Here is a 13178-nt window from a genome sequence, read left to right on the forward strand (position 1 = left end):
TATTTAATCTTATTACTGGTTCTTTCCCTCTGTCTATAAATCTCTCAGATATCCAAGTTTCTCTTTTCTCCTTTAGCTACCATCCCATCTTTCTTTATTTTGGTCAATATCTTTCTTAGAAGAGTAATCCTCACTTATTTCCTCCACTTCTTGATCCATTCACCCATCTACTTTTTCCATCTGGATTTTGCCTCCCAAGTATAAGGAACCTGCTCTCTCAAATATCACCATTAGTTTCTTAATGTTCAAACTCTCTACGGCCATTTGGTCATTTGAGACAGTTGACCACATCCTTTCCCTATTTGTTTCAGTTTCTCTGTGTTCACATTTCTCTCTGACAACTCCTCTGCCCATGAAAGTGGCTCTTTTCTATTTCTGTTAAAGTAGACATTTCTCAAGGTGCTATACCTCAACCCTCTCCATTATCCCTTAGTTTTCTCACTCATTCTCACAGCTACAATGACAATTTACAGAGGAATAATTCCCATGTCTCTATCTCAAATGTGACCTTTCTTCAGGTCATTTTTAACTACCTGTGTGGTCATTTTCTATTCCATGCACCTCAAACACTACTGATTCAAACACATCTCAGGATCTACTGTCTTTTCCATATTTGGTATGAGAAGACCTGAGCAAGTCACACTTATTTAAGCTTTAATTTCCTCATTAGTAAAATGATAGCAGTAACCATGTTAACTGTCAAAATACCTTAAATAACAAAATAAATCCTTTTCTGATTTCCCCAAACCAATGTGTTATCTCCAACTCCTGGAATTTCAATAAGACTTCATCTGTAATTCTCTCATGGTATCTCTCATACACTCTACCATGTATTTTATATAGCTATTTGTGGACATATCTTATTTCCCTTGCTGAGAGGAACTGTAAGCTCTTTTGGTATGGGAACCATGTCTTGTTTCCTTTTTTACCCCAATTTAAAGGCTATACAGTGCCTTCCCCACAATGATAAAATTAATAAAACTGATTAATATCAATTGGATTCTATCTACTGATGGAAAAAACATATATTCTTCATTTCTAGATCAACTTATATACCAGAATGCATAAATCTTTTGAGTAAAATGAAAATAAATGGAAAATCAAGAAGATAAGGAACCATCAAAAATAAAAAGGCTGAACAGAGGGAGAAGAAAATCATAATGAGAGAAGTAGAGTGACATCAGTTTAATTATAGGGAGAAGTGAAGATTAGAGAAGCTGGGAGGTGAAAGAGGATAAAGTTGCCATTTGAGGAGGCTCAGCTTATTATAAATATTGTAATTAAGCCAGAATCTTCTCCTGGGGGAATTTAAAAGAGCAAGCAAAAAAAAAAAATATACTTAGATAAATAAAATGGGGAATATATCTAAATAGGATTTTCTTTGTTTGTTTTGTTTTGTTTTTATTTTTTATTATCAAATTTATTGTCAAATTGGTTTCCATAAAACACTCAGTGCTCATCCCAACAGGTGCCCTCCTCAATACTCATCACCCACCCTCCCCTCCCTCCCACCCCCCATCTACCCTCAGTTTGTTCTCAGGTTTTAAGAGTCTCTTATCCTTTGGCTCTCTCCCTCTCTAACCTTTATCTTTTTTCTTTCCTTCCCCTCCCCCCTGGACTTCTGTTAAGTTTCTCAGGATCCACATAAGAGTGAAAAACATGGTATCTGTCTTTCTCTGTATGACTTATTGCACTTAGCATAACACTCTCCAGTTCCATCCACATTGATACAAAAGGTCCATTTGATTCTTTCTCATTGCCACGTAGAATTCCATTATGTATATAAACCACAAAGGGCCATATTTCGTTCTTTCTCATTGCCATGTAGTACTCCATTGTGTATATATATATATATAAACCACAATTTCTTTATCCATTCATCAGTTGATGGACATTTAGGCTCTTTCCACAATTTGGCTATTGTTGAGAGTGCTGCTATAAACATTGGGGTACAAGTGCCCCTAAGCATCAGTACTCCTGTATCCCTTGGGTAAATTCCTAGCAGTGCTATTGCTGGGTCATAGGGTAGCTCTATTTTTAATTGTTTGAGGAACTTCCACACTGTTTTCCAGAGTGGCTGCACCAGTTTGAATTCCCATCAACAGTGCAAGAGGGTTCCCGTTTCTCCACATCCTCGCCAGCATCTATAGTTTCCTGATGTGTTCATTTTAAACACTCTGACTGCTGTGAGGTGGTATTTCAGTGCGGTTTTGATTTGCATTTCCCTGATGAGGAGCGACGCTGAACATCTTTTCATGTGCCTGTTGGCCATCTGGATGTCTTCTTTAGAGACATGTCTGTTAATGTTTTCTGCCCATCTCTTCACTGGATTATTTGTTTTTCAGGTGTGGAGTTTGGTGAGCTCTTTATAGATTTTGGATACTAGCATTTTGTCCGATATGTCATTTGCAAATATCTTTCCCCATTCCATTGGTTGCCTTTCAGTTTTGCTGATTGTTTCCTTTGCTGTGCAGAAGCTTTTTATCTTCATAAGGTCCCAGTAGTTCATTTTTGCTTTTAATTCCCTTGCCTTTGGGGATGTGTCAAGGAAGATATTGCTACGGCTGAGGTCAGAGAGGTTTTTCCTCTAGGGTTTTGATGGTTTCCTGTCTCACATTCAGATCCTTTATCCATTTTGAGTTTGTCTTTGTGAATGGTGTGAGAAAGTGGTCTAGTTTCAATCTTCTGCATGTTGCTGTCCAGTTCTCCCAGCACCATTTGTTAAAGAGACTGTCTTTTTTCCATTGGATATTCTTTCCTGCTTTGTCAGAGATTAGTTGGCCATACTTTTGTGGGTCCAATTCTGGAGTCTCTATTCTATTCCATTGGTCTGTGTGTCCGTTTTTGTGCCAATACCATGCTGTCTGGATGATTACAACTTTGTAGTAGAGGCTAAAGTCTGGGATTGTGATGCCTCACGCTTTGTTCTTCTTCTCAAATATTACTTTGGCTATTCGGGGTCTTTTGTGGTTCCATACAAATTTTAGGATTGCTTGTTCTAGATTCAAGAAGAATGCTGGTGCAATTTTGATTGGAATTGCATTGAATGTGTAGATCGCGTTGGGTGGTATTGACATTTTAACAATATTAATTCTTGCAATCCATGAGCACGGAATGTTTTTCCATTTCTTTATATCTTCTTCAATTTCCTTCATAAGCTTTCTATAGTTTTCAGCATACAGACCTTTTACATCTTTGGTTAGGTTTATTTCTAGGTATTTTATGCTTCTTGGTGCAATTGTGAAAGGGATCTGTTCCTTTATCTGTATTTCTGTTGCTTTATTATTAGTTTATAAAATGCAACTGATTTCTGTACATTCATTTTGTATCCTGCGACTTTGCTAAATGCATGTATCAGTTCTAGCAGACTTTTGGTGGAGTCTATCGGATTTTCCATGTATAATATCATGTCATCTGCAAAAAGTGAAAGCTTGACTTCATGTTTGCCAATTTTGATGCCTTTGGTTTCCTTTTGTTGTCTGATTGCTGATGCTAGAACCTCCAACACTATGTTAAACAACAGCAGTGAGAGTGGACATCCCTGTCGTGTTCATGATCTCAGGGGGAAAGCTCTCAGTTTTTCCCTATTGAGGATGATATTAGCTGTGGGCTTTTCATAAATGGCTTTGATGATGTTTAAGTATATTCCTTCTATCCTGACTTTCTCCAGTCTTTTTATTAAAGGATGCTGAATTTTGCCAAATGCTTTTTCTGCATCGATTGACAGGATCATATGGTTCTTCTCTTTTCTTTGATTAATGTGATGTATCACTTTGATTGATTTGCGAATGTTGAACCAGTCCTGCATCCCAGGAATGAATCCCACTTGATCATGGTGAATAATTCTTTTTATATGCTGTTGAATTCGATTTGCTAGTATCTTATTGAGAATTTTTGCATCCATATTCATCAGGGATATTGGCCTGTAGTTCTCTTTTTTTTTTACTGGGTCTCTGTCTGGTTTAGGAATCAAAGTAATACTGGCTTCATAGAATGAGTCTGGAAATTTGCTTTCTTTTCTATTTTTTGGAATAGCTTGAGAAGGATAGGTATTATTTCTCTTTGAATGTCTGGTAGAATTCCCCTGGGAAGTGTCCTGGACACTTATTTCTTGGGAGATTTTTGATAACTGATTCAATTTCTTAGCTGGTTATGGGTCTGTTCAAGCTTTCTATTTCCTCCTGATTGAGTTTTGGAAGTGTGTGGGTGTTTAGGAATTTGTCCATTTCTTCCAGGTTGTCCAGTTTGTTGGCATATAATTTTTCATAGTATTCCCTGATAATTGCTTGTATTTCTGAGGGATTGGTTATAATAATTCCATTTTCATTCATGATTTTATCTATTTGGTTCACCTCCCTTTTCTTTTTGAGAAGCCTGGTTAACGGTTTATCAATTTTGTTTATTTTTTCAAAAAACCAACTCTTGGTTTCATTGATATGCTCTACAGTTTTTTAGGTTCTATGTTGTTTATTTCTGCTCTGATCGTTATTATTTCTCTTCTTCTGCTGGGTTTGGGGTGTCTTTGCTGTTCTGCTTCTAGTTCCTTTAGGTGTGCTGTTAGATTTTGTATTTGGGATTTTTCTTGTTTCTTGAGATAGGCCTGGATTGCAATGTATCTTCCTCTCAGGACTGCCTTCGCTGGACCCCAAAGAGTTTGGATTGTTGTCTTTTCATTTTCGTTTCTTTCCATATATTTTTTAATTGCCTCTCTAATTGCCTGGTTGACCCATTCATTCCTTAGTAGGGTGTTCTTTAACCTCCATGCTTTTGGAGGTTTTCCAGACTTTTTCCTGTGGTTGATTTCAAGCTTCATAGCATTGTGGTCTGAATGTATACATGGTATGATTTCAATTCTTGTATACTTATGGAGGGCTGTTTTGTGACCCAGTATGTGATCTATCTTGGAGAATGTTCCATATGCACTTGAGAGGAAAGTATATTCTGTTGCTTTGGGATGCAGAGTTCTAAATATATCTGTCAAGTCCATCTGATCCAATGTCTCATTCAGGGCCCTTGTTTCTTTATTGATCCTATGTCTAGATAATCTATCCATTGTTGTAAGTGGGGTCTTAAAGTCCTCTGTAATTACCACATTCTTATCAATAAGGTTGCATATGTTTGTGATTGTTTTATATATTTGGGGGCTCCCGTATTCGGAGCATAGACATTTATAATTGTTAGCTCTTCCTGATGGCTAGGCCCTGTAATTATTATATAATGCCCTTCTTCATCTCTTGTTGCAGCCTTTAATTTACAGTCTAGTTTTTCTGATATAGTATGGCTACTCCAGCTTTCTTTTGGCTTCCAGTAGCACAATAGATAGTTCTCCCTCCCCTTACTTTCAATCTGAAGGTGTCCCCAGGTCTAAAATGAGTCTCTTGTAGACAGCAAATAGATGGGTCTTTTTTTTTTATCCATTCTGATACCCTATGTCTTTTGGTTGGAGCATTTAGTCCATTTACATTCAGTGTTATTATAGAAAGATATGGGTTTAGAGTCATTGTGATGTCTGTAAGTTTCATGCTGTTAGTGATGTCTCTGGTACTTTGTCTCACAGGATCCCCTGTAGGATCTCTTATAGGGCTGGTTTAGTGGTGATGAATTCCTTCAGTTTTTGTTTGTTTGGGAAGGCCTTTATCTCTCCTTCTTTTCTAAATGACAGACTTGCTGGACAAAGGATTCTCGGCCGCATATTTTTTTGCTCATCACATTGAAGATTTCCTGCCATTCCTTTCTGGCCGGCCAAGTTTCAGTAGATAGATCCATTACTAGTCTTATCGGTCTCCCTATATATGTTAGAGCACGTTTATCTCTAGCTGCTTTCAGAATTTTCTCTTTTTCCTTGTATTTTGCCAGTTTCACTATAATATATCGTGCAGAAGATCGAGTCAAGTTACGTCTGAATGGGGTTCTCTGTGCCTCTTGGATTTCAATGCCTTTTTCCTTCCCCAGTCCAGGGAAGTTCTCCGCTATGATTTCTTTAAGTACACCTTCAACACCTTTCACTCTCTCTTCCCCTCTGGAATCCCAATTATGTATATATTATTGCGTTTAATTGTGTCTCTTAGTTCTCTAATTCTCCCTCATATGCCTGGATTTTTTTATATCTCTTTTCCTCAGCTTCCTCTTTTTCCATAATTTTAGTCTAATCCACCTATTCTCTCCTCTTCTTCTTCAATCCTAGCTGTGGTTGCCTCTCTTTTATTTTGCAGCTCATTTATAGCATTTGTTAGTTCCTCCTGACTGTTTCTTAGTCCCTTGATCTCTGTAGTAATAGATTCTCTGCTGTCCTCTATACTTTTTTCAAGCCCAGGATTAATTTCATGACTATTATTTTAAATTCATTTTCTGTTACATTGCTTAAATCGTTTTTTGATCAGTTCATTAGCTGTCGCTGCTTCCTGGAGTTTCTTTTGAAGAGAATTCTTCTGTCTCATCATTTTGTATAGTTCCTGGAGTGGAGTGGTATGGAACTGCAGGGCACTTCCCCTGTGCTGTTTTGAATAACTTTCGTTGGTGGGTGGGGCTGCAGTCAGACCTGATGTCTGCCCCCAGTCCACTGCTGGGGCCACAGTCAGACTGGTGTGTAACTTATCTTACCCTCTCCCAGGGTAGGACTCACTGTTGAGTGGTTTGGCCCTGTCTGGGCTACTTGCACACTGCCAGGCTTGTGCTGCTGCTTCCATTGGATCTGGTGTATTAGCTGGGGTGGATCGGCAAGGTGCACAGGGGTGGGAGGGGCAGACTCAGTTCACTTTGCTTTCAGTGGTCCACTTCAGCAGGGTCCCTGTGGCACCAGGAAGGAGGCAGACCCGTCGGAGGGATGGATCCACAGAAGCACAGTGTTAAGTGTTTGTGCGGTACAAGTAAGTTCAGTGACGGGAACTGGTTCCCTTTGGGATTTTGGCTGGGGGGTGGGTGAGGGAGATGACGCTGGTGAGCATCTTTGTTCCCCACCAAACTGAGCTCTGTCCTCCAGGGCTCAGCAACTCTCCCTCCCGTTGTCCTCTAGTCTTCTGTTCTTGGAGCAGAGCTGTTGACTTATAACATTCCAGATGTTAAGTCCTGCTTGCTGTCAGAACTCATGGAGTCTGGCCCTTCTGCTTTTGCGAGCCAGACTCAGGGGCTCCACCTTGCCGGGCAGGCTGCTCCTCCCCGCCTTGGCTCCCTCCTGCCAGTCCGTGTAGCGCACACCACCTCTCTGCCCTTCCTGCCCTCTTCAGTGGGCCTCTTGTCTACGCTTGGCTCTGGAGAGTCTGTTCTGCTAGTCTTCTGGTCATCTTCTGGGTTATTTAGGCAGATGTGGGTGGAATCTAAGTGGTCAGCAGCACAAGGTGAGCCCAGCGTCCACCTATGCTGCCATCTTCCTCTGTGGAATCCTGGGAATCCTGCATGCAGTCACGAGGACCATCCTAATGATCTTAACACCACATGGCTGCTCAGGGCTGTGTCTCTAAATAAGATTTTCAAGCTGTTCTGCAAAACCAGTTAGACTATTTTTGTGCACGAAGCATGGGGGTTAAAATTTGTTTTATTCCTCAATAGTAGAAAGAGTTAAAAGTTTTAAAATAATCATTACCCTTTGTTGGATGTTTTCCCTGAGAAACTATTTGCTTCTTTGTAGTTGAACAGAGCCATAACAATAAGCCTTTACAGGAGCAGGCCAAGTGTTACAAATATGTTATGTATTTGTATACATACTTCTAATTTCTCTGCCTTTGTATCACACTGTCACTGGGGATGAGGAGGGGAGGTGGTATGTAGATGAGTCTCTAGAGCTTAATTCACCTACATCCTCAATTGTCCTTAATTTGCAAATGTAACTCTTCCAGATCTGCATTGTTCAATTTCTGTTCTCCCTCTGTTGCTTTGTAACTGAATGGTTTAGGGCTAGTTAACAGCTTAAATTTCAAGGAGGTTGAGGGTTTGTTTTGTCCACTACTCTATCCCTAGTTCTTGGGGGCAATTCTTAGGACATAGTAAGCAATCGATGAATATTAATTGAATGAATAAGTGAACTTGTCTGTGCTTCTGTTTTTTCGCCTTCTTTGAATTAAATGGGATAAAATATGTAAATTTCCTAGCAAGGAGTGTATACCCAATAAAAATTAACTCTTCCCTTTCTCCATTAACTAAAGAGTAAGAATTTATCAAAAGTCACATAAGAAATCACTGGCAAAGTGGAGTGGAGTCCAAATTATTTTATATTTAAAAATTACTCTCTGAATATATACTATGTAAACACTGAAATTCCCATATTAAGGAAAAAAAAGTGCTATCAAAAATAATTCTTTGAAAGCCAGGGATATCAAGTGCAATATTCATCCAAGTATACATGTCTCCCAGTTTGTGTGTGAAAGAAAAAAAAAAGAGAAAGAGGGAAGAAGGGGAAGGGGTGAAGTGGCCATGTTGTAGAAAAATGCACACTCTCATCTTCCAAGCCCTCTTTATGTCTCTCTTCCCCAACATACTTTTTAGATATATTGTTTAAACATTTGATTGTGCATAAGAAGGCACAAGTAACTACTATACTGTAATCACATTCTCTTTTGGTATTTACATATATATGTGACAACTAAAGCAAATGTTCAAAATAATCATCCCCCCATCACAAAGCTTGCATGCTCATATGTTAACGCATGGACACATGTGCAACTAACTTCTTTTGTAGCTGAACAGACATGAGAAAATGATTTTAAAATAAAGAAGAGGGGAGATAGAAGCAGAAAAATAGTGCACCCCCACCATCCATACACCTAGACATATTAAGTGTGTTACCCTAATTTAATCCTTTGCTTTCCACAGCTGAAGCAAATAATTGATTTTGTTTTGTGAGATAGGGGAGGATTCTTTCTTGTAATAGTGGAGAAGTAAAATAAAGAGAAAAGCAAATAATTGCTGTATTATTATCTGGGGCACACTTTCTATTTGTGAAACTTTGTCCTTATAACCCCATAGAACCTCCTGTTGCAGCTAAAGAAGGGTTGTTTATGGTTTTGTGTGTGTTGAGGAAGGCTTTTTACCGTGGGAAAAAAGTTTTCTTCATTTTCTCCTCAAATGAGATAGAAGAAATAAAATAAGATAAAAACAGAGAGGGAGGCAAAGCATAAGAGACTCACCTTTAGAGAAGAAACTGAGGATTGCTGGAGGGGAGGTGACTGGGGGGGGGCTAAATGGGTGATGGGCATCAAGAGGGCACTTGTTGGGATGAGCACTGGGTGTTATATGTAAGTGGCAAATCACTACATTACATTAATCAAAGGTAAAGTAATCAAAGTATTTGATTACATTAATCAAAGCCAAATACTACACTATATGTTAACTAATATGAATTTAAATAAAATAAAATAAAATAAAATAAAATAAATAAATAAAATAAAAAAATTTAAATAAAATCTTGGAAGAAAAAAATGAGATAGAAAATAATATCTTAGTGTGTAAAATATAAAGTTATATATCTTAGTAGAAAATATAACAATATAATTTTCAAAAGACCTTATTGTTAGCAACAAAAGTTCATAATATAGGCAACAAAGTCATGGAGACACTTTTGAACCTTTGACTTTTCATTTTCTTCTTCCTATCCCATGTCTCAATGGCATATCTAAATAAAGACTCCAATCCCTGATGTAACAGCTGATAATTTTTATGTGAAGTCTGTGAAAGAAATTTGTCCCGTTTTCCTTTGGTTCAAAGGGCACAAAATCCTTTGTAGCACAAAGGTGGAGCTACAGAAGTAGAAAAACTTTATAACCAAGAATTTCCATGCTGTTTGAAACTGTTGCATCACTGAATCAGAATATATGGGCACACAGTTGTCTGGAATTAAAAATGACTTTTTGAATAATAATTATTAGTAATTAAATTTATAACTGGAAGAAACACCAACAATCTGATTTTAGGGATCTGGTACTGACTCACCTTTCTTGTTTAAGCTATCAACTTCTAAGGAATTATGGGCTGGAACAAAGGTTTCTGTGATATAGCTTACCTGTTCAGGATTTTGTACTATGTATCTCCTAATAGTAGTCTGTGGATATGCAGTGACTTTCACTGTTGGCGAATGGAGTTCCTGGGAAAAAAGGTAAAAGCTGCATATAATTATAGTTGTTTAGTGAAGTTGAAGCCATTAATAATAAAGAACAATTTTCAGAGTGAAATTTTAAAAGTCATTTGCATAATGATGACATATGAGTTTATGGTTTTAGTTAATTTCAGTCTTAGAAACATACATGAAAGCATGTGTTTATGTGCTCAGCACTGTGCTAGGTGTTTCTATTATACTCATTTCATGGTAATTCATCACACATTCCAAACTATATATATATATAATATATATATATACACACATATATATATATTTTAAGTTTATTTATTTATTTTGAGAGAGATAGAGTGGGGGAGGGGCATAGATAGAGGAGTGAGAAAGAATCCCAAGCACCCAAGCAGGTTCCACGCTGTCAGCACACGTGGGGCTTGATCCTACCAGCAACTGAGACTAAAACCAAGATCCATAATTGACTGAGCCACCCAGGGACCCCAAACTATATTTCATGAGAGTTTCAAAATATTCATTTCATAGTAAATGTTCCCACATGAATAGAAGAAAATATAGCTTAATATTTATTAATTATCCCATATTTTTAAAAATGGAAGGAGACACAAAGAGAAAAATGTGTGTGCATGTGTGTGTCCTTAAGCATTTAAATCTTCAATGCAGTGGTGGGAGAGGACCATAAATAACATTAAAAGAGAGACAAGAGGCAGGGTGCCTGGATAGCTCAGTCGGTTAAGCATCCAACTTCGCTTAGGCCATGATCTCACAATTTGTGAGTTTGAGTCCTGTGTGGGGCTCTGTGCTGACAGCTCAGAGCCTGGAGCCTGCTTCTGATTCTGTGTCTCACTTTTTGCCCCTCCCCTGCTCATGCTCTCTCTCTGTCTCAAAAATAAACATTAAAAAATTGTAAATAAAAAAAAAAGAGATAAGGGGCGCCTGAGTGGCTCACTTGGTTAAGTGGTTAAGCATCCAACTCTTGATTTCAGCTTCCGTCATCAACTCAGGGTAGTGACATGGAGTCCCACATCAGGCTCCGCACTGGGCCAGGAGCCTGTTTAATGTTCTTTCCCTCCCTCTCCTTCTGCCCCTCCCCAGTTTTCACTCTTTTCTCTGTCTTTAAAAAAAAATTAATTCAAAAAATGAGACAAAACACTAGAACAAAGTAATTTGTAGACTTTTAATGGAAAAAGGATCAATATCATTAATATAGATTTTTTATACCTCAATAAGAAAAAAAATTCATACTACTACAAAAATGAGAAAATGGCACAAACATTTATAAAAGAAAAACAGATGGTTAATAGACAGCAAGAATATTCAAACAAAGAATCAAATAAACATAACAAAAGGATACCATATTTTAACTGGACAAAATTTTTATTTATTTTTTTATTTTCTTAATGTTTATTTATTTTTGAGAGAGAGACAGACAGAGCATGAGCGAGGGAGGGGCAGAGAGAGTGGGAGACAGAATCCAAAGCTGGCTCCAGGCTCTGAGTTGTCAGCACAAAGCCTGATGTGGGGCTCGAACTCAGTGAGATCATGACCTGAGCTGAAGTCAGACCCTTAACTGACTGAGCCATCCAGGAGCCCCTGGACAAAAATATTTAAATAATAATAATGATGAAAGTGAAGTAGGAGGAGTGAAATATGTAGCTATTAAAATAATGATTTTAGAAATACAAACTTGCATGAAAAAATCATAACATTATATAATGTTAAGTGAGAAATGAAGATATAAAACTGCATATATAGTATGATCTCAATTCCTTATTTAAATGGAAGAAAACATGAATCTAGCATTTCATGGCTAGTATAGTATCTGTGGGTAAGAGAAGGGATCATGAGTGATTTTTATTTCTTCTTCTTTCCATTTTTTATTGTTCCAAAACTCTCTACAATAAACATATTTTTATTATCAGAATTAAAACACAGTAAAACAAATTTTAAAGCCCTTCATTATGAAAAATAATAGCTAATGTAATTTGCTGACTGGATTTGAATGTAGTGAATAGCTCTACTATTTAATTGGACTTATTTTTCTAAGGCAATCCTATCTTGGTGATCCTGTAAGGCTCTATTTCTATCACTGTTGTAGCCTTCATGCCCCTGCCCTATGTTTTGCTATATATGTGACCCATGCTAGTCTAGGAGCTCTTTGAGAATAGCAATTGGATCTAATGTATCTCTGTACAATATTTGATAGCTCTCAGTAAATGTTTGCTTAATAAATGCATGACTCTAACTGACAGCTCTAGGCTAAGCCAAATTGGGAAGTGGTAGACAAACTTTTGATAATCTTATTTTACATAAGATCACCTTTTCCTTACTGTACTGAACTCTAGAGACCAGTTTTGGTTCTTTGTTCCCTTACTGTGCAAGTTCATACCTTGGTACCTCATCTGGGAAGGTCTGCTTTCTTAGAACACCATCTTTCTCCCTCCTAACCTCCAAAATCCACACCCTTTATACTCCCCTCCTATGCAGTAACAAATTTAGGATGTTTTATGTTTTATTTTCTTAGAATTCACTTTTTACTCTATGGAGACCAGTTCATTAAACACATATTTGTGAATATGTTATTTCATTATTATTACAGGTACTTTTTGGAGATATAATGCCTAGTCTCCAGGGTAATCTTAAAAGTGGAATTATTAAGTCGTAAAGGCTAAGGGAACTAGATCCTCGCATGTCTTTCAAGTCATGTACCTTTGAGAAGGGCTAGTTCTGACCCTATAAGCTATTCTCTCTGAATGTAAACTTACAGTTATATCACTCACAGTCAGGTCCTTGATCAATCTAAGATCTAAGTATTTTATTTGTGCTAAAAATTGAAGACCCTTAAAATATATATAATCACTAGGAGATCCTTGACTAAAAGTCACACTAAAAGCAATCAGATTGAATAGACAATGAAGCTGAAAAGTCTCAGTTTGCAGCGTTTATTTCAGCGTTTGTTTCACATTGCTTTAATGGGCTGAGCTGATTATCATATGTGAGAATTCCTTTTCTAGTTTTGTGTTCCGGACATTTTGTGAATGTGTAAAGCCTTAGGAGGGACTCAAGATTACTTAAACATATGAGCAAGGCTTATATAAAAAAGAAAAGAACCTAATATATA

General features: G+C 37.5%; 1 protein-coding gene across 1 annotated transcript in view; it reads right to left on the reverse strand.

Moving 5' to 3' along the window:
• Positions 1 to 13178, reverse strand: part of POF1B (POF1B actin binding protein) — a 120086-nt gene that overhangs the window by 90414 nt on the left and 16494 nt on the right. The window contains exon 3 of the mRNA XM_047845070.1: positions 9992 to 10072. Within this exon, the coding sequence (XP_047701026.1) occupies positions 9992 to 10072 (81 nt within the window). The remainder of the gene's footprint in view (positions 1 to 9991; positions 10073 to 13178) is intronic.

This window comes from Prionailurus viverrinus, chromosome X (genome assembly GCF_022837055.1).
Source record: "Prionailurus viverrinus isolate Anna chromosome X, UM_Priviv_1.0, whole genome shotgun sequence".
Taxonomy (NCBI): domain Eukaryota; kingdom Metazoa; phylum Chordata; class Mammalia; order Carnivora; family Felidae; genus Prionailurus; species Prionailurus viverrinus.